Source organism: Mirounga leonina, unplaced genomic scaffold (assembly GCF_011800145.1).
Source record: "Mirounga leonina isolate KUSES-001 unplaced genomic scaffold, KU_Mleo_1.0 Mir_366, whole genome shotgun sequence".
Classification (NCBI taxonomy): domain Eukaryota; kingdom Metazoa; phylum Chordata; class Mammalia; order Carnivora; family Phocidae; genus Mirounga; species Mirounga leonina.
The window spans coordinates 4,602,720-4,625,399 of record NW_023270709.1 but is presented as its reverse complement, the minus strand read 5'-3'; the positions used below and the strand labels follow the sequence as shown (position 1 = coordinate 4,625,399).

The following is a 22,680-nucleotide window of genomic DNA, read 5'->3' as shown; positions in this document are numbered from 1 at the left end:
ACCCGGCGACAAGCCCGCCCCTCCGGCGCTCCGCCCTGCCCGCGCGGCGCGCGCGGCCCGCGGCGGGGGAGGCGTGGCGTGGCGCGGCGGCCGTCGGCGGGGGGCGGGGCCTGCCGCGGGCGCCACGGGAGCGTCGCGGGCTGACGCGAATGACGCGGCGCTCGCCAGGCCGCAGCCCCGCCGCCCCGCAGTAGGGCCCGCCTCGGCCCGCCCCCGGCCCTCCCCGCCCGGCCTCCCGAGCGCCCCTGTCAGATTGTGGCGGCTGGCCGCGCGGTGCGCTCCTTCCCTGCTGCCTGGGCGAGGAGGCTTGTGTGCAGGCACACCCCCACGTCCCTTCGGCGCCGCTGCCTCTGCTCCACTGGCCTCAGCTCCGCCCAGCTCTCCGCCACACGCCGGTAGCGACATGGCACACGCGGCGGTACGCTGCCCCAGCGCTCGGGGCTCCGGGGACGGAGAGATGGGCAAGCCCAGAAAAGTGGCGCTCATCACTGGCATCACGGGCCAGGTGAGTGCCGAGGCGGGAGTTCGAGCCGGGCCTGCTGCTGCTGGGGCACGTGTGCGCCCCGCGCTGGGGGCTGCCTGCGTTACCAGGAACAGCCTTCTGGGCATCCCGGAAGGTTTCCGATGTGGCTTGTTGTGGAGGTCGATGACAAGTTGTGCCTTGTGGGGAGTGTGCTGAATGCATGGAATGCTTCTAGGCGTCCCTTGGGGCGTGGGAGCGTGTGTTCTACTTGGGATGTGGTCCTCATACCTGAGTAAGACTCTCTCACCTGTCCAGCCGGCGACTGCAGTGCTTGTTTCTCCAAGCCCTCTAGGGTGCACTTCCAATTTAGTTCTTTGCAGATCCTAGTGCTGGGGGAGGGAAAAATGACTGGTTTTCTGTGAGTGAGTGTGTGTGTGTGTGTGTGTGTGTGTTTGTGGAGCCAACTTGCTGTATTTCCGTGTAAGGGCCAAGGCCATTTACCTGCTAATGCTTGGGAAGCAGGGGAGTTTTTGCTGTTTTGGTTCCCCTTCACCAGATTTCCAGACAGAAAAAAACGAAAGAAAGTAATGCCGAGGAGTCATAGACCAGGAAATATTTTTTGTTTAAAAAGCACACCTCACAAAAACTTTTTAAACACACAAACTCCTGAAATTCATGTTAATACATTTGAAGTGTATCTGACAGACTGGTCCGAAGTTAGGCTAGGGTTCTGTTTCCAAACAAAAGGAGTTCCTTAAGTGATACAGTCACGAGGAGCTGTCCTGCATGTTGGAACCCCATGTGCAGACTGAGCATGGCTCTTTCCTGACAGTCATCTCTTAGAGACATTGCAACAGGTAGGACCTCACCACTGGATCTAACCAAGCTGTGCTGCTTTAGATTCATTGGTGATGGAATGATTTTGCTCATTATTTTTGTAGACAAAGTGTCATATGTGTGCTTCTGGAGATCTCTTGATTGTGGCTAAAATTACTCTAATGGAGATGATGGCTAATAAATGTTGTGCTTATTATGTATCGGTCACATGACTAATATTAACTCATTTAGTTTTTAGAAGTACTCTTTGAAGGGGTACTTTTTTTTTTTTACCTCCACTTTACAGATGTGGAAAGTGAGGCATGGGAGTTTGATTTGTCTGAAGTCAAACAACTAGAAGTGTCCAGCTGGGATTCAAACTCTGCTCTCATAGCACTCTAGCATAAGAAAAGAAATTGGAATTGGCCAGATGTAGAGTGCAAGAATATTAGATGGTTTTAACTACTGGATATCAAATTAGTTTCTGGTTATTCATCTTACTTTGTTTAAGGTTATTACAATAAAAAACTGTTTGAAAACTGGTGGAAGAGGTGGATAGGACAAGGATTTGAGATTGAGGAAGTGAACCATTAAATTTAGGCAAGGGCCTGTATGCTTTCATGTCATGGCCTACATACTTTTTTTTTTTTTTTTTTTCCTAATGCTGAGGACTCTTCTGTAGATGGTTTCCCTTTTTCCAGTTTCTTAGACTGGATCTGAAGCTCAAACGTTTACTAAGCTTATATGAACTCTTGAAGAGAGAGATTTTTTTAAGTAAACATTAAGAAATTAGTTAAGCTGTTAATGTAACTCTGTTGGTATGGCTTATACCAATTTAAGCGACTAGCACTATCAATTAGCACAGATTAGACATCGGACCTTGTTTAGGGCTTTGAACACAGTCATCTGTTTGGTACTGAGTGGCAAGGAAGGTGCGGAAGTGGCCCCCATTGTAGTTTGTCCAATAGGCTGCTGCAGGGGAGTCTTCTTTAAGCACATGTTCAGCGTGCTATGCCCTAACCAGACATTTTTGGCTCACCACTTCATTTTGGCTCACCACTTCACTTCCAACTTTAAAATCCTTGAGTTTCAGTCTCCTTTTACCTTCAGCACCAGTATTTTCCTCTTTCCTCCCACCTTCACCCTTTGCATTGTCCCTTTCCATGTTGGGTTTTTGTGTTGGCTTCTGTACCCCTGGCAGAGTGCTAAACTCTGTAGCTGCACATAAATCCTTGCTAATGGAATTTACTGCTCTGCTATGCTTTGCATTTATCTTCTAGGACAGTGCCTCCTAACCTGAGTATCAAGGATCTTCAGAGGACTGTGAAGTTAATACAAGAGACCTGAAAATCCATACATTCTTATCCATTTTTAAAATAGTATTTGGTGAGAGCTTACTGAACTACTCACTCTGCTGAACACTTTATATATCCCTACCTTAGAGGCAGGTACAATTTTTATTCCCAATTTATACCTGGCTAAGTAAGGTTAAGTATGTTCCCTGGGAGTGCACATCCAGTGAGTGTCAGAGCTGAGATTTGAACCAAGGAGTTGCTTAGAGCAATTTTGTTAATGCTGCTTCTGTGGTAAGCTACAGTACAGCTTTGTGTGTCTGTGTGTGTGTGTGAGAGAGAGAGAGAGTGAGAGAGAAAGAAAAAGAGAGAGCCTGTTTTACTCTAAGAAGAGATCTCAGATTCAAGAAGGTGAGGTAGATACCATTGCCCTTAGGGTATTCATGGCAATTGTGCTATGATGGGCTCTTAAATGGGTTGTCCCTAATTCCCACTTGAGAATGAGTGCAGATAGCCATGGTGCCCTGTCTGCTATGCATCTCTAGTACTTACTGTCAGGTTTCATATACTAGCTTTCTCCCTCCTGTCTATTCTTTTTTTTTTTTTTTTTTTTAAGATTTTTATTTATTTGTCAGAGAGAGAGAGAGAGCACAAGCAGGGGGAGAAGCAGAGGGAGAGGGAGAAGCAGGCTCCTCACTGAGCAAGGAGCCCGATGTGGGACTCGATCTCAGGACCCTGGGATCATGACCTGAGCTGAAGGCAGATGCTTAACGACTGAGCCACCCAGGCGTCCCTCCCTCCTGTCTATTCTCGATACAGTAATTGTGAATCATTTTCTAAAGTTTTTACCTTATTAAATCACCTTAAAGAAAACCACTCTCAGGCTTGGCTTTGCTGCCTCTAGGCCCTCTACCAGCCATCCCCAGAGCTCACCTCCACTCTCTTAATGTGCTTGTGGTTCTTTACTACACATATGGAACTGTTCTTGCTTTTCTTTGAATACTATCTCTTTGTACCCCCATTGGAGTCATTTTGTGGCTGAATGCCCTCACAGGTCTTACTCCTTTTCAATCAACTAAAGCCTCTGTATACTCCAACTAATCCTGCCAAATGCAGCCATTCCAGGAACTTTCTTTGTATTTACATATATGCAGTCTCTGTTGGCTATATAGGTAATTTGCACGTCTTAGTTCTTTGGTTTGTAAACTGCTTTAAGATAGAAACCTTTCAGCGTATTATTTCCCACATAGTTTTGCTTAGTGGGCTTTCAAAAATGTTGACTTTTCTCATTAACAACATAGCTTTACTCTGTTTCTGCAGGGTACAAGGCTGTTTTGATGCTGGTGGGAATATAACGATATGTAAGATGTACTCATTGCCCACTAGGATCTTACAGTCTTTGAGGAACCTAAGACCATGCACATGAAAAAAGTAGTACTGTTCAAGTATGGTAGTGAAGTAGTGAAGTAGGAAACTGGTATTGTACAAGTGATGTAGTATTGTAGTCTTGTACAAGTAGTGAAGTAGTATTGTAAAAGTATGTTAGAGGCCAAATGAATGGTTTATCCAATGTCCAGGACTCTTGGATAAGTCATTGAATGCTAGAAGTAGCAGGGACTGTGTTGGGTTGGACAGCATGCACAAGAGTGAAGAGAGGAGACAGTTTTGGGGACAGTGAGGACACTGTAATAATAATGGAGGGAATTTAATTTATTAAATTATTTATACCTCTTGCTCATTTCCAAAAAGATTCTGAAGTGGCATCAATAAAAAACACATCATTGGGCCATCTTAAAAAGAATGAAAAACAACAACAACAACAAACCAGCCAACTCCAAACCAAAAAAACAGGGGTCTGCAGTGAAGGCAATAGAAAGGTGGATGTAGTGTACCAAAACCCAAAGTTAAGGATAGCTACTGTCAAGGTGGACATAAAATTCAGCTTTGACTTTCCTGTGAGTCAAGACAAAGTGGAAAGGTGAGTCAGACTTTTTATTAGTATTACACTCTTAGAGAAATAACTTTAAACAACAAAACAACATGATGCACAATATGCTTGATAGTAGTTTTTTAAAGACAGTCATCTTCTTAGGACACTTTTATTACTCCCTAATGGATGGCAAAAGCACACTTTTTGGTAGATAGAGACATAATTGAATGGTTAGTGTTTGTGGATTTTTTCCTTTGTTAAACAGATATTTTTCTAATATCTGTTATTTCAGGCTGGTCACTGACAAGAGAGTAGGCAGGTTTGAACTGTAGATTACTTTGTCAGATGTGTTGATTGTAAGGTTAATATTGGTGTTTTAAAAGTGGAAATATTTGACAGGGTGTGGTCCTTCTTACCTGTAAGTTGGCCTAGATTTTCCTTGGGAAGTGGTTTAGATCTGGCCAAACATTTAAGCAAGTACCAATTCAATGCTCCAGATTTCTGCTTCATGACACATGGAAGACAAAGCATTTATCTTTAAATAGTTACAGTCAAGAAGAGTTAACTTGTCTGTGGTTGGAAGACAACAAACTTTTGGTAAGTCTTGCAAAGATGAAAGAGATGGACACTTTGGGTTATCAAGGTCAGATTCTTTAAGTCATATTATTTTGTTTCAGAATTTTGTTTTTATGGCCTTATTTTTAATTTTCACTACTTTTATTAGTTTCTGGTCTTTAAAGAAAACATGTAAAATGGATGACCTAATTCCGTAGACTCAGGTGGCTCTTGCAGGCTTCATGTTCTTCATTTAAGAGTTAATTTAGCATATTAGAAAATGGTAATTGAGAATTGGCAGGAAGTACCATTCTTCCCACAGTTTTCCTTATCCCCTTTTAAATAATGCTTCAATTGAATTATAATAGATAACTGGGACATTACCTCTTTTGGTTTTACTTTCTAATCCATATTCAGTTTCCCATAAACTTCTACATTCCAATATAGGTATGAGAATCATCACTTATGTAGATGGAGATTTAGTGAAATGTGATGTGGTCTATTAAAACTAGCCCATTTGATTGGTAATGGCTACATGGAATCCTGGAGCCAAGGCTTTTTCCAGTTCAAGGGAGAGGCCCATGATTGGTTAGTGATGTCTGCCTGGGAAAGGGAGTGATGGCACATGTGTTATGTCTTTCTTTACAGGATTGTGACTCCATGAGGATAGGAAAAAGTGTCTTAATCATTATCTCCTATGTCTAGTATAACTGGTACAGGTTAGGTACTCAAAATGTTTGATAAGCAAATTAATCTTCAGTTACTAATGTTTATTGTCTTGCAGCTGACTGTAGAAATGAGAATAAAATGTTATGATGCGTTCCTTTTTGGCTGGGTAGAAGTAAGACATTATCAGCAGGGTACTGGGCAGAATTGGATAGTATATACTTGACCGACAAATTGAAGTTTAAGAGATGAAATGATTTGTTATAACTTAAGATTTAAAGGATATGAATATATTCATTTCAGGGAAAAAAGGTAACATGTCCAGTTTTGTGGGATAGATTTCCTACTGTTTTTGTATTCATATTTACCACTAAATTTGAAACATATTCCTTTGGCATACATGTTGGGATTTTAGAACTGGAATTAAATTAACATTATAATGTAGAGGAGGAAAGAAGATTGAGAAAGTGTGATTTCCCCAGGTCACACAGCAAATTAATGGTAGTGTTAGGAACAGAACCCCAGACTCTTCTCTTTCCATCATTGACTTAGGACTTGTCAACACTCCTTTCCCTTAACAAGAAAGAGAGACTGCTTTAAGACAGGACAATTGGAGTAAAAACTACATGTAGTAATGTATATTGTAGTGTTCTAGAAAGTTGAATAATAATAAACATAATAAGTAATCAAATCTGTTTCAATATGTAAGGTAAAAGTAGTTTTGTGTAACATTTAACATCTTATTTTAACAAAATATTTGCACTCTGCAAAGATTGAGAGGCTTAGGGTAATTAAATAGGAATCTTTAGTATTGGATCTATAAAGGAAAATTAACAAGATTGTAGGGACTAAAGAAAGAGGTTAACTTTAGACAACACATTCTTTCAATTTTTTTATTTGAGTGTAATTGACACACAGTGTTACATTAGTTTCAGGTGTACAACTTAGTGATTAAACTTCTCTCTACTTTATGCTGTGTTCACCACAAGGGTAGCTGCCATCTGTCACTACAGAACACTGTTACAGTCCCTTTGACTATATTTCCTATGCTGTGCCTTTTATTCCTGTGACTTACTCATTTCATAACTGGAAGCCTGTATCTCCCACTCCCCTTCAACCATTTTGCTCATCCTCCCACCTCCTTCCCTCTAGCAACCATCATTTTGTTCCCTATATTTATAGGTCTGATTCTACTTTTTGTTTGTTTATTCATTTGTTCTGTTTTTCAGATTCCACATATGAGTGAAGTCATATGGAATTTGTCTTTCTCTGACTTATTTCACTTAGCATTATACCCTCTAGGTCCATTCATGTTGTCGTAAATGGTAAGCTCTCATCCTTTTTAATAGCTGCATAATATTCCTCTCTCTCTGTGTGTGTGTGTGTGTGTGTGTGTGTACACACTACATCTTCCTTATCCATTTGTCTATTTATGGATACTAGGTTGCTTCCATATCTTGGCTATTGTAAATAATGCTGCAATAAATATAGGGTGCATATATCTTTTCAGATTAGTGTCTTTGTTTTCTTTGGTAAATACCCAGTAGTGGAATTATTGGATCATATGGTATTTCTCTTTTGAAGAACCTCCACACTGTTTTTCACAGTGGCTGTACCAATTTACATTTGCACCAACAGTGCATAAGAGTTCTTTTTTCTCCACATCCTTGCCAACACTTGCTATTTCTTGTCTTTTTGATTTTAGGCATTCTCACAGGTATGAGTTGATATCTCATTGTGGTTTTGATTTGCATTTCCCCTATGATGAGAGATGCTGAGCATCTTTTCATGTTAGACAACACATTCTTTAGAGACCTTAGACATTCACTGTTCATTCAGGGTCATATACTGTCCGGAGTTGGTAGTTCGCCTCCAGTGCCCCCAGACTTGAGTGCTACCTTATCTACTCACAACATGGGAAAAGCCAGTGCTGCACGTCTCTCATGTTTGGCTTCAGGACCCCAAGGCTGAAATTTAGAGTGACTTTTGTTAGTTACTGACTTGATTTCTAGATGAACTGGAAGTACTCTTAATTGTTCTTGTGATCCTGAATGGCTCTTGGAGGTATAGAGTTCTCGATTTGCCTGTCCTTTGAAGCAGCCTCTCCTGAACTTTTGTTAAGTAAAAGTTACCACTAAACGAGAATTATTTGGCTATGAATCAGGTTTAAGGAGTGAGGCAAAATGTTTGCCTTCTGGATACTTAGTAGATAATTATATGGGGCGAGGGTACGGAAAAAAATTACTGACATTGATAGAATGATTACTGTGTGCCATGCAGTGTATCAAGCACCTTCTACAAATTATCTCATTTCGGGGCTCCTAAGTGGTACAGTTGGTTAAGTGTCTGACTGTTGGTTTTGGCTCAGGTGGTGATCTCAGGGTCAAGAGATCCAGCCCCACATTGGGCTCTGTGCTCAGCGTGAGTCTGCTTAAATTTCTCTCTCCCTCTCCCTCTGCCCTTTCCCACCTCTAAAATAAATAAATACATCTTTAAAAAAAAAAAACACCACCAAATTATCTCATTTCACCCCAGGTGATACAAATTTTTACTGTCCACCTTATATCAAACAAGGAAACTGAGACTTGGAGAATTTCAAACTTGCCTAAGAACTCTTAATGCACTAGTTTTTTTCTCAGGACCTTCTCTCCTATCTTGTCAGACTAGCTTACAGTTTGTTTGTCAACAAACTGCAGAAGTTCACCGCTCTCAAGAAGTTGTTTTTAAAGGCTGTTACATATTTTGATTGGTACCTTACCATGCCCGTTAGGTGATGTTAACATGTAGGTGTGTGTGTCTTAGTAGAAGTCTGGAATAGTGGTGGGGAATGGAGGTAGAGCACTACGTTCTCTGAGACCTTTTGAAAGCTTCTGGTGGCTCCTTTCCCCACTGTTCTTTTTAGTTCTCCAAGGGATTTTTCAGTAAGAGATGAAAAGGGTTAGAGCAAAGTGCTTCTCCCTGCCCATAAAGCTGTTTCTTCAGTGGAGGACCAAGAGCCAGTAGGCAATTAATAGGATCCTCAGAAGTGGGTAGGTCCCTGGGCCTGCAGCTTGGGTGATGGGTTGTCTAGATGAAAATTGTGCCTGGAGAGGTTGCCCATAAGCTCTAATCAGCACATGGATAGTCTGAGTTTTCAATGTGTTAGAGAGAGGCGGGTGAGAGGCCGAGTTGCTTGTTTGTATGGCTGCTTGTAAGGATCCTTGTTCCCAGGATCCTTCTACCTGCATGTGGATCTGAGAGTTACAGCTCCCAGTTTGCCTATTGTGCCCTTAGGTACATTTTTTTATCTTTTTCTGATGCTACTTTTCCTTTCTATATGGTGGGGTTTGTCCTTGCTATCAAGGTCCGATTAGATTTTCCTTAGGAGACTCAGAAGTCCTCTATTCTAGATTCTTGTACCCTGTAATGAACAGGGAAGCCTGGTCTAAGCCTGAAAATGTTTTGGTCTGCAAAATGATCTTACCAAGTACTTTTGACTTGACTTTTATTCTGGTGGATTAGTTTAATCTGAGTAGATGCTTCCTTGACTTGAGAGTAGCCTCCCCTCTTCTCTCTTCCAGTAGCATTGTATTTGGGCTACTAGCAATTCTCTATTTCATACCTCTTCTAAATTTCCAGGTAGCAATTTTTTTCATGCTTAATTTATCTTTTCTCACAGAGGCAATTATATTTTGGTTGAGTCATCCTCTACTTAGTAATAGAAGTACTAGTAATCATAATGCACTTAAGAAATGTTTGAGTGCCAGTTATGTGTCAGGCACTGGGGATACAACAGTGAACATAATGACAAAAATGACCATCCTTATAATATTGATGTTCTGGTAACATCATGTTCTGGTAACATTATAACATTAATGTTTTAGGTGGTGACGATGGTGATGATAATTATGGTAGTTACAATAATTAACATGTATTGAGCATTTACTTTGTGCTGGGCACTGTTCAAAGGGTTTATGTTCATTACTGAAGCAAAAGAGCCTCCTGTGATGCAGTTTTCTTATTATCCCCAAGGAATATGGAGGTTAAATATATTGTCATCCAAAGGTCACTCCAGTCATTGTTTGCAAAGTCAGATCTGAAATGTAAATCCCATTAATTTTATTTTCTGTAAGTTTGTAATTAGTATCAACAAATAAATTCTTTTTTTAAAATATTTTATTTATTTATTTGAGAGAGAGAGAGCATGAGAGGGGAGAGGGTCAGAGGGAGAAGCAGACTCCCCACTGAGCGGGGAGCCCGATGTGGGACTCGATCCTGGGGTTCCAGGATCATGACCTGAGCTGAAGGCAGTTGCTTAACCAACTGAGCCACCCAGGCGCCCCCAACAAATAAATTCTAAGGAGAGATAAATATATTGTTTACTAAGTTTCAAGAACAAAGCATATTCAAGAGTTTTTTGCAGTTGTGGAGAGGTGGATTATAATAGTGAAATAAGCTTGTACTAATCACTACATTAGATGCCTCTCATTTTATTAGCTGTGTTATGTGGGTCATATCTTTAATTAGTTCATTGGCGGGCCTATATTGACAACTAATCTTGCAAACTCTGAAGGCTGGGGCTCTGCGTTAGCACAAGTGGAGGAGAATGAGTTAGATTTTTAGCCCAATTTAGGTTTGAATTACTGATTAGTTACTTAGGAGCTGCATGAGCTGCATGATTTTGGGCAAGTTATTTACCTTTGCTGTCAGGTTGGAAGAGTAATTTTACCGAGTAGAAAATAATTCTGGCACATAATAGGGACCTTTGTCCCATTACTAGAATGGACCTTCTCTTCAGTGTTAAGAAGATAATAAAAGAGTACTTGAATTCTAGGAAAGAAAGTTGAATGAGGAGGGTATTAATATTTAGCCTTGTGTTTTGCACAGAGAGTCTATTATCCAGGGGCAGAAAGTTCCATAGTATTTGGAATCAACCACAAGGCTATAAAGTACTGGGAGGCAAACAGATTTGACATCAGTAAGTCTTACAGACTGATAGCGTAAGCAGATCTGGGAGCCAGGCTTATCTTCCTGTGTAAGAGGATTGAGGACAGTGGACTGCACTCTGAATCTTCCTTACTGTGATTGCGATCCTGGTAGGAAGGGTTTGGCAAAGTTGGAAATGAGAAAGATGTTTTGAGTACTGTCCTACTTTGATCAAGGATTATTATGTGGTAGAAAGGTTTTTTATGCCTTTACATTACATGTAACTAATTGATTAACTGAGGAAAGAGCATGGAACTGAGAATCAGAGGCTGGGTTTTAACACTAGTTAATTTTATAGCCTTAATTTTTTCTGAGTCTGTTTCATAATCCTTATTGTGAAGGGATTACTTGGTCATCTCTCAAGTCAGTTCAGAGTGTAAAGTGCTATGACTTTAGGATTGAACACTAAATTACAGTTTGATTATATGTAAAGAAAATCTTATTTTTAAGCAGTTTAAAGATAAGGCCAATAGAATTTTTTTTTTTTTAAAGATTTTATTTATTTGACAGAGAGAGACACAGCGAGAGAGGGAACACAAACAGGGGGAGTGGCAGAGGGAGAAGCAGGCTTCCCGCGGAGCAGGGAGCCTGATGTGGGGCTCGATCCCAGGACCCCAGGATCATGACCTGAGCCGAAGGCAGCCGCCTAACTGACTGAGCCACCCAGGCGCCCCAAGGCCAATAGAATTTTTTTAAAAACAAAGTGAACTATTAACTTCAGTGAATTTATAATTGTGTAAACTAAGAAGAAATTCATATATTGTATTTTGTCAGAATTTGTAAGGTTAAAGTGAAAAATCTGAACTGTCTGTCCTTTTAGGTTATACAAAATGAAGTGGTTTTTTTGATAAGGAAGGATTTTTAAATTCCCATTATTTATTATCTATATTTTGAGCTTAGGGTTTAATAGTTGAGGTTTTATTCATCCAATAGATATTTGCTGAGATTTCTTCTGTGTTGAGGTAGGTTTTGGAGATACAGGCCCCAGGAAGATGGACACGATTTTGTTGTCAAGAGTGGATAGTCTGGTGAGCAACAAGCAATTTTACAGCATGTTAAGTGCTATGATAGTAATAAGTCACAGAATCACAAGAAGATCTTTCCTTAAAAATGCTCTGAAGTATCATTAATTCAATAGATTTATTGAGCATCGATTACCTTGGAAGTTTCTGGCTATAAATGCTGTTGTATTAACAGGGTTAGTTATGAGGCCTTCTTGTAGAAAGCAGAGCTACTTAAGGACCACCTATATACTACTTTTTCTTCTTTTTGACATAGAACTCTTTTGTATAGTCTTGTATTCAGTGAAGGATGGTTAAAGATGTTACTATTTTCATGCTCATTTTTCTATCTTAGAAGCTATATTTCCAGTTTTTAACAAAAGCAGAGGTGCTTGGATTTGATGGAATAAAGCAGTGGGGAGGCAGAGACACTGTGATGTGACAGAAGGAGCTCAGCCTTGGGTGAGTCTGAAACCTGGGCTCAAATCCTGCTTTAAAAAAAGTTAATTAAAAAAAAAAAGAGGGCGCCTGGGTGGCTCAGTTGGTTGAGTTCTGCCTTCGGCTCAGGTCATGATGCTGGAGTTCCAGGATCGAGTACTGCATCGGGCTCCCTGCTCAGCGGGAAGTCTGCTTCTCCCTCTCCCGCTCCCCCCTCTTGTGCTCTCTCTCTCTCTCAAATAAATAAATAAAATCTTAAAAAAAAAAAAAGAAAAAAGTACATTTAGAAATGTCTGCCATTTACTGGCTGAGTGTCCCTAAGTGAGTTACTTAATAAACTTGAACTTTAGTTTCCTCTTTAAAATCCAATTAATTATACTCACATTACAAATTGATATGTGGATTACATATTATGATTATAATAATACCTCACACAATGCCCAACATTTTCTGACATGATAATGCTATTTATTATGTATAATAAATAATTCACTATATATAGTAAATTATTATGTGTAGTAAGTTCTCAAGATTGGGAGGTGTGAGAGAAGGATAGAAAAGTGTTTTGAGAATGCAGTTTGGTGTAGGTAATACAGAATGAATTTGAGTAGCAAAACAATGGAGGCAGGAAGACCTGCTAGGAGCCTCTTGTAATTATGAAGATACAGATGCAAACAGTATTGGTTGTGGAGAAGGAAAGGTAATCAAAGGGACAACAGGACTTTGTGGTCAGTTAGGTGTAGGGAATGTGACAAGGGCAGGAGTTAGAGATCTCAAGGCTATTTTAATTTTGGAGACTGGCTGGATGGAATTACCATGGCCAGAAATGCAGTCACTGGGAAAGAAAGCCAGTTTTCTGGGGAAGATACTAAATTTAGTTTTCCTCCTTTGGAATTTGAGGTGAGAGCATGACATGCAAATTCAAATAATCTGTAATCTATTTAACATATCAGCTTGGGATGCAGGTGAAAGATCATGGCCACATAGTCTCTTGTAACAACCTGGACAGCAGCTGTGGAGTGGGAAAGCCCTAGGTGTGTCCATGCTGCTGTACGGTACTTGTCACCAGTCCTCTTGCTCATCCCCCAGAATTTTCTGTGGCTCCTACTTATCTGGCATCAAAACTAACATTTGTCCTTTTAGTTTCACGATTGAAGTTAAGTAGGTTATCCCAGTATACTTCAGCTCTCCCTCCCTCTTTTTCTTACTATTTAAATTTTACTAATGTCATGTTATTTTTTGTTGTTGTTCATTTTTTGTTTCAAGTTTTTATTTAAATTCCAGTTAGTTAACACATAGTATAATATTAGTTTCAGGAGTAGAATTTAGTGATTTATCACTTATGTACAACACCCAGTGCTCATCACAACAAGTGCTTTCCTTAATACCCATCACCTATTTAACCTGTCCCCCCACCATCCTCCCCTCCAGCAGCCCTCAGTCTGTTCTCAGTCCATTTTATGGTTTGCATCTCTCTTTTATTCCCCCTATGTTCACCTGTTTCATTCTCAAATTCTGCATGAGTGAAACCGTATGGTATTTTTCTTTCTTTGACTCATTTTGCCTAGCATAATACACTCTAGTTCTATCCATGTTGTTGAAAATGGCAAGATATCATTCTTTCTGATGGCTAAGTAATATTCCACTGTGTATATATACACCACATCTTCTTTACCCGTTTATCAGTTGATGGACATTTGGGCCCTCTCCATAGTTTGGCTGTTATTGATAATGCTGCTATAAACATCAAGGTACATGTATCTCTTTGAATCAGTATTTTTGTGTCCTTTCAGTAAATACCTAGTAGTGCAATTGCTGGATCATAGTGTAGTTCTGTTTTTAACTTTTTGAGGAACCTCCACACTGTTTTCCACAGTGGCTGCACCAGTTTGCTTTCCCACCAACTGTACATAAGGGTCCCTCTCTCCAAATCCTTGCCAACATCAGTTTCTTGTGTTGTTAATTTGAGCCATTCTGACAGGTGTGAGGTGATATCTTAGCACGGTTTTGATTTGTGTTTCCCTGATGATGCGTGATGTTGAGCATCTTTTCATGTGTCTGTTGGCCATCTGGATGTCTTCTTTGGAAAAATGTCTATTCATGTCTTCTGCCCATTTCTTAGCTGGATTTTTTATTTTTTAGGTGTTGAGTTTGGTAAGTTCCTTATAGATTTTGGATACTAACCCTTTTCAGATATGACTTTTGCAAAAATCTCCTCCCATTCTGTAGGTTACCTTTTAGTTTTGTTGATTGTTTCCTTCACTGTGCAGAAGCTTTTTATCTTTTTTTTTTAATTAACATATAATCTATTATTTGTTTCAGAGGTACAGGTCTGATTCATCAGTCTTACACAATTCACAGCGCTCACCATAGTACATAGCCTCCCCAATGTCATGTTCTTTTGCAAAATTCCTCCAATTTTCAGCTTGTCCCTTTATTCCTTCCATAAAGAATTTTGGGAATCCCATGCTTCTAGATGAATTGGAAACAAGGTGCTCAGTTCCATTAACCATTTCCATAGGAGCTTAGTACATGGAGAGTGACTGAGTGAAGCATACTTGGAAGATAATTATGTGGGAGAGAAAGCCAGTTATCGGTAGTGTTCTTGGCAGTGGGGCACCAGTGTGCCAAACTTAGCTTTTGGCAAGCCAGTAAGTGGTTTTCCTGCCAAATCTTGTGACTTACCATGAGTAGTAACACAATTGTGTATAGAAATCCATTCACTGAAATGACTGCTTTTAGGATGTTGTTTTGGTGCTCAGTTACATAGAACCGTGTTACATGGAATTGCAGTTAGATAATTTTTATATGAAGGGATTTTGCTGAAGGGTGTGTTTGCCTTTATCAGACTGTTCATGCTGTGCCTTTTAAGATTTTCACTACATGTAAATTTTAGAGGATCCTTTCTCTGACTTTCATATGACTTATTTTTAACTTCAAGGATGAAGAAAATAAAGATTTATTAAGTATTTATAGAAAGTGTTTATACTTCATAATTACACTTGAAAATTGTGCCATGAGAGCTTAGTTATATGTTATATGCTTGAATATTGGATTTGATTATAATGCTGAAGTGAATTGCTCAGTCACATATAATGGAAGCATGTTCCTCAATGCAGAGTGAAAAAGCATTGAATTTGCACCTCTAGCAGTCTTTTCTTTTTAATTATTATTATTTTTAAATTAACATATAATGTATTATTTGTTTCAGGGGTACAGGTCTGTGATTCATCAGTTTTATATAATATCCAGTGCTCATTACAACACATACCCTCCCCAGTGTCCATCACCCAGTCACCCCATCTTCCTACCCCTCTCCCCTCCAGCAACCCTCAGTTTGTTTCCTAAGATTAAGAGTCTCTTATGGTTTGTTTCCTCTCTGGTTTCTTTTTGTTTCATTTATTCCTCTTACCTATGATCCTCTGCCTTGTGTCTAAAATTCTACGTATCAGTGAGATCATTGTCACTTTTTAGACAATTATCAGTGAGATAATTGTCTTCCTCTGATTGATTTATTTTGCTTAGCATAATACCCTCTAGTTCTATCCGCATTGTTGCAAATGGCAAGATTTCATTTTTTGATGGCTGTGTAATATTCCATTGTGTGTGTGTGTGTGTGTGTGTGTATGTATGCCACATCTTCTTTATCCATTAATCTGTCAGTGGACATCTGGGCTCTTTTCCATAGTTTGGCTATTGTGGTCATTGCTTTATAAACACTGGGGTGCAGGTGCCCCTTCAGATCACTACATTTGTGTCTTTGGGGTAAATACCCAGTAGTGCATTTGCTGGGTTGTAGGAGAGCTCTATTTTCAACTTTTTGAGGAACCTCCATACTGTTATCCAGAGTGGCTGCACCAGCTTACATTCCTACCAACAGTGTAGGAGGGTTCCCCTTTCTCCGCATCCTCGCCAACATCTGTCATTTCCTGACTTGTTAATTTTAGCCATTCTGACTGGTGTGAGGTGGTATCTCATTGTGTTTTTTTTTTTTTTTTTTAAGATTTTATTTATTTATTTGTCAGAGAGAGAGCACATAAGCCAGGGGAGCGGCAGGCAGAGGGAGAAACAGGCTTTCCACTGAGCAGGGAGCCTGACACAGGGCTCCATCCCAGGACCCCAGAATCATGACCTGAGCTGAAGGCAGTTGCTTAATCGACTGAGCCACCCAGGCGCCCCTCACTGTGGTTTTGATTTGTATTTCCCTGATGCTAAGTGATGTGGGGCATTTTTATTCACGTCTCAGCCATTTGTATGTCTTCTTTGCAGAAATGTCTGTTCATGTCTTCTGTCCATTTCTTGATTGGATTATTTGTTCTTTGGGTGTTGAGTTTGATAAGTTCTTTATAGATTTTGGATACTAACCCTTTATTTGGTAAGTCATTTGCAGATATCTTCTCCCATTCTTTCGGTTGTCCTTTGGTTTTGTTGACTGTTTCCTTTGCTGTGCAAAAGCTTTTTATCTTGATGAAGTCCCAATACTTCATTTTTGCCTTTGTTTCCCTTGCCTTTGAAGACATGTCTAGCAAGAAGTTGCTGCGGCTGAGGTCAAAGAGGTTGCTGTCTGTGTTCTCCTCAAGGATTTTGATGGGTTCCTGTCTTACATTTAGGTCGTTCACCCATTTTGAATCTATTTTTGTGTGTGGTATAAGGAAATGGTCCAGTTTCATTCTTCTGCATGTGGCTGTCCAATTTTCCGAACACCATTTGTTGAAGAGACTGTCTTTGTTCCATTGGATATTCTTTCCTGCTTTGTTGAAGAGTAGTAGAGGGTCCATTTCTGGGTTCTCTATTCTGTTCCATTGGACAATATGTCTGTTTTGTGCCAGTACCATATAGGCTTGATGATCACAGCTTTGTTTTTTTTTTAAAGATTTTATTTATTTATTTGAGAGAGAGAGAGTGAGAGAGCACAAGAAGGGGGAGCGGGAGAGGGAGAAGCAGACTCCCCGCTGAGCAGGGAGCCCGATGTGGGACTCGATCCCGGGACTCCAGGATCATGACCTGAGCCGAAGCAGCCGCTCAACCAACTGAGCCACCCAGGCGCCCTGATCACAGCTTTGTAATAGAGCTTGAAGTCTGGAATTGTGATGCCACTGCTTTGGTTTTCTTTTTCAACTTTCCTTTGGCTATTCAGGGTCTTTGTGGTTCCATACAAATTTTAGGATTATTTGTTCCAGTTCTGTGAAAAAAGTTGATGGTATTTTGATAGGGATTGCATTGAATGTGTAGATTGCTCTAGGTAGCATGGACAATTTAACAATATTTGTTTTTCCATTCCATGAGCATGGAACGTTTTTCCATTTCTTTATGCCTTCCTCAATCTCTTTTTTTTTAATTTTATTTTATTATGTCATGTTAATCACCATACATTACATTAGTTTTTGATGTAGTGTTCCATGATTCATTGTTTGTGTATAACACCAAGTGCTCTATTCAATACGTGCCCTTTTTAATACCCATCACCAGGCTAACCCATTCCCCTGCCCCCCTCCCCTCTAGAACCCTCAGTTTGTTTCTCAGAGTCCATAGTCTCTCCTGGTTCGTCTCCCCCTCCAATTTCCCACCCTTCATTTTTTCCCTTCCTGCTCTCTTCTTTTTTTTTTTTTTAATAAACATATAATGTATTATTTGTTTCAGAGGTACAGGGCTGTAATTCATTAGTCCTACACAATTCACAACGCTCACCATAGCACATACCCTCCCCAATGTCCATCACCCAGCCACCCCATCCCTCCCACCCCCCACCACTCCAGCAACCCTCAGTCTGTTTCCTGAGATTAAGAATTCCTCATATCAGTGAGATCATATGGGACATGTCTTTCTCTGATTGACTTATTTCGCTTAGCATAATACTCTCTAGTTCCATCCAAGTTGTTGCAAATGGCAAGATTTCTTTTTTTTTTTTTGGATGGCTGCATAATATTCCATTATATATATATATACCACCTCTTCTTTATCCATTCATCTGTTGATGGACATCTTGGCTATTTCCATAGTTTGGCTATTGTGGACATTGCTGCTATAAACATCAGGGTGCACACCCCTTCAGATCACTACATTTGTATCTTTCAGGTAAATACCCAGTAGTGCAATTGCTGGGTCGCATGGTAGCTCTGTTTTCAACTTTTTGAGGAACCTCCGTTTTCCAGAGTGGCTGCACCAGCTTGCATTCCCACCAGCAGTGTAGGAGGGTTCCCCTTTCTCCGCATCCTCACCAATATCTGTCGTTTCCTGACTTGTTAATTTTAGCCATGCTCACTGGCGTGAGGTGGTATCTCATTGAGGTTTTGATTTGGATTTCCCTGATGCCGAGTGATGTTGAGCACTTTTTCGTGTGTCTGTTGGCCATTTGGATGTCTTCTTTGGAAAAATGTCTGTTCATGTCTTCTGCCCATTTCTTGATTGGATCATTTGTTCCTTGGGTGTTGAGTTTGATAAATTCTTTATATGTGTAAATTGTTTATATGTGTTGAGTTTGATAAATTCTTTATATGTGTGAGATGGTATCTCATTGAGGTTTTGATTTGGATTTCCCTGATGCCGAGCGATATTGAGCACTTTTTCATATGTCTGTTGGCCATTTGGATGTCTTCTTTGGAAAAATGTCTGTTCATCTTCTGCCCATTTCTTGATTGGATTCTTTGTTCTTTGGGTGTTGAGTTTGATGAGTTCTTTATAGATTTTGGATACTAGCCCTTTATCTGATATGTCATTTGCAAATATCTTCTCCCATTCTGTTGGTTGTCTTTTGGTTTTGTTGACTGTTTCCTTTGCTGTGCAAAAGCTTTTTATCTTGATGAAGTCCCAATAGTTCATTTTTGCCTTTATTTCCCTTGCCTTTGGCGATGTTTCTAGGAAGAAGTTGCTGTGGCTGTGGTCGAAGAGGTTGCTGCCTGTGATCTCCTTTAGGATTTTGATGGACTCCTGTCTCACATTTAAGACTTTCATCCATTTTGAGTCTATTTTTGTGTGTGGTGTAAGGAAATGGTCCAGTTTCATTCTTCTGCATGTAGCTGTCCAATTTCCTGAACACCATTTGTTGAAGAGACTGTCTTTTTTCCATTGGACATTCTTTCCTGCTTTGTCGAAGATGAGTTGACCATAGAGTTGAGGGTCCATTTCTGGGCTCTCTATTCTGTTCCATTGATCTATGTGTCTGTTTTTGTGCCAGTACCATACTGTCTTGATGATTACAGCTTTGTACCAGATATAAGTCTGGAATTGTGATGCACTGGCTTTCCTTTTCTTTTTCAATATTCCTCTGGCTATTTGGGGTCTTTTCTGGTTCCATACAAATTTTAGGATTATTTGTTCCATTTCTTTGAAATAAGTGGATGGTCTTTTGATAGGGATTGCATTGAATGTGTAGATTGCTCTAGGTAGCATTGACATCCTCACAATATTTGTTCTTCCAATCCATGAGCATGGAATGTTTTTCCATTTCTTTGTGTCTTCCTCAATTTCTTTCATGAATATATCCTGCCACTTTACTGAATTCCTGTATGAGTTCTAGCAGTTTTGGGGTGGAGTCTTTTGGGTTTTCCACATAAAGTATCATATTATCTGCAGAATGAGAGTTTGACTACTTCTTTGCCGATTTGGATGCCTTTTATTTCCTTTTGTTGTCTGATTGCTGTGGCTAGGACTTCTAGTACTATCTTGACTAGCAGTGGTGATAGTGGACATCCCCGCCGTGTTCCTGACCTTAGGGGGGAAGCTCTCACTTTTTCCCCATTGAGAATGATATTTGCTGTGAGTTTTTCATAGATGGCTTTTATGATATTGAGGTATGTACCCTCTATCCCTACACTCTGAAGAGTTTTAATCAAGAAAGGATGCTGTACTTTGTCAAATGCTTTTTCTGCATCTATTGAGAGGATCATATGATTCTTGTTCTTTCTTTCGTTAATGTATTGTATCACATTGATTGATTTGCAGATATTGAACCAACCTTGCAGCCCAAGAATAAATTCCACTTTGTCGTGGTGAATAATCCTTTTAATGTACTGTTGGATCCTATTGGCTAATATTTTGGTGAGAATTTTTGCATCCATGTTCATCAGGGATATTTGTGTGTAATTCTCCTTTTTGATGGGGTCTTTGATTTTGGGGCTCAAGGTCATGCTGGCCTCATAAAATGAGTTTGGAAGTTTTCCTTCCATTTCTATTTTTTGGAATAGTTTCAGAAGAATAGGTGTTAATTCTTCTTTAAAATTTCCCTGGGAAGCCATCTGGCCCTGGGCTTTTTTTGGGAGATTTTTGATTATTGCTTCAGTTTCTTTAGTGGTTATAGGTCTGTTCAGGTTTTCTATTTCTTCCTGGTTCAGTTTTGGTAGTTGATACATCTCTAGGAATGCATCCATTTCTTCCAGATTATCTAATTTGCTGGCATAGAGTTGCTCATAATATGTTCTTATAATTGTTTGTATTTCATTGGTGATGGTTGTGATCTCTCCTCTTTCCTTCATGATTTTGTTGATTTGGGTCCTTTCTCTTTTCTTTTTGATAAGTCTGGCTAGGGGTTTATCAATCTTGTTAATTCTTTCCAAGAACCAGCTCCTAGTTTTGTTGATCTGTTCTACTGTTCTTTTGGTTTCTGTTTCATTGATTTCTGCTCTGATCTTTATTATTTCTCTTCTCCTGCTGGGTTTAGGCTTTATTTGCTGTTCTTTCTCCAGCTCCTTTAGGTGTAGGGTTAGGTTGTGTATTTGAGACCTTTCTTGTTTCTTGAGAAAGGCTTGTGTTGCTATATACTTTCCTCTTAGGACTACCTTTGCTGCATCCCCAAAATTTTGAACCGTTGTGTTTTCATTTTCATTTGTTTCCATGAATTTTTTTACTTCTTTAATTTCCTGGTTGACCCATTCATTCTTTAGTAGGATGCTCTTTATCCTCCATGTATTTGAGTTCTTTCCAAAATTCCTCTTGTGATTGAGTTCTAGTTTCAAAGCACTGTAGTCCGAAAATATGCAGGGATTGATCCCAGTCTTTTGGTACTGGTTGAGACCTGATTTCTGACCCAGGATGTGATCTGTTCGGGAGAATGTTCCATAGGCACTAGAGAAGAATGTGTATTCATTTTGTTGCTTTGGGATGGAATGTTCTGACTATATCTATGAAGTCCATTTGGTCCAGTGTGGCATTTAAAGTCTTTATTTCCTTGTTGGTCTTTTGCTTAGATGATCTGTCCATTTCAGTGAGGGGGGTTTTAAATTCCCCACTATTTTTTTTTTTTAAAGATTTTATTTATTTATTTGAGACAGAGAGAATGAGAGACAGAGAGCATGAGAGGGAGGAGGGTCAGAGGGAGAAGCAGACTCCCTGCTGAGCAGGGAGCCCGATGCGGGACTCGATCCCGGGACTCCAGGATCATGACCTGAGCCGAAGGCAGTCACTTAACCAACTGAGCCACCCAGGCGCCCTAAAGTCCCCCACTATTATTGTATTGTTGTCGATGTGTTTCTTTGCTTTTGTTATTAATTGCCTTATATAATTGGCTGCTCCCATGTTAGGGGCATAGATATTTAAAATTGTTAGATCTTCTTGCTGGATAGACCCTTTACGTATGATATAGTGTCCATCCTCATCTCTTAATATAGTGTTTGGTTTATAATCTGATTTGTCTGATATAAGAATTGCTCCCCCCCAGCTTTCTTTTGGTGTCCATTAGCATGGTAAATGGTTTTCCACCCACTCACTTTCAATGTGGAGGTGTCTTTGGGTCTAAAATGAGTCTCTTGCAGACAGTATATCGATGGGTCCTGTTTTTTTTATCCAGTCTGATACCCTGTGTCTTTTGATTGGGTCATTTAGCGCATTTACATTCAGGGTAATTATTGAAAGATATGAATTTCGTGCCATTGTATTGCCTGTAAGGTGACTGTTACTGTATATTGTCTGTGTTCCTTTCTGATCTATGTTACTTTTAGGCTCTCTCTTTGCTTAGAGGACCCCTTTCAATTTTTCTTGTAAGGCTGGTTTCATGTTTGCAAATTCTTTTAGTTTGGTTTGTCCTGGAAACTTTTTATCTCTCCTTCTATTTTCAATGACAGCCTAGCTGGATAGATTATTCTTGGCTGCATATTTTTCTCGTTTAGTGCTCTGAATATATCCTGCCAGTCCTTTCTGGCCTGCCAGGTCTCTGTGGATAGGTCTGTTGCCAACCTACCATTGTAAGTTACATATGTCTTCTCCCGGGCTGCTTTAAGGATTTTCTCTTTATCTTTGAGACTCGTAAGTTTTACTATTAGATGTCGAGGTGTTGACTTATTTTTGTTGATTTTGAGGGGGGTTCTCTGTGCCTCCTGGATTTTGATGCCTGTTTCCTTCCCCAAATTAGGGAAGTTCTCTGCTATAATTTGCTCCAACATACCTTCTCTCTCTCTCTCTTTCTTCTTCTGGGATCCCAGTTATTCTAATATTGTTTCATCTTATGGTATCACTTATCTGTCAGATTCTGCCCTTGTGATCCAGTAGTTGTTTATCTCTCTTTTTCTCAGCTTTTTTATTTTTCATCATTTGGTCTTCTAGATCACTAATTCTCTCTTCTGC

At 39.9% G+C, this 22,680-nt stretch overlaps 1 protein-coding gene across 2 annotated transcripts in view; it reads left to right on the top strand.

Moving 5' to 3' along the window:
* Window positions 1-211: 211 nt before the first annotated feature.
* GMDS (GDP-mannose 4,6-dehydratase) overlaps window positions 212-22,680 on the top strand; it is a 656,830-nt gene continuing 634,361 nt past the window's right edge. Inside the window, exon 1 of one of the 2 annotated variants that reach the window (XM_035030719.1) lies at window positions 212-505. In XM_035030719.1, coding sequence (XP_034886610.1) covers window positions 404-505 — 102 coding nt within the window. In that variant the 5' untranslated portion in view covers window positions 212-403. The remainder of the gene's footprint in view (window positions 506-22,680) is intronic. The other variant, XM_035030720.1, reaches the window with a different exon arrangement.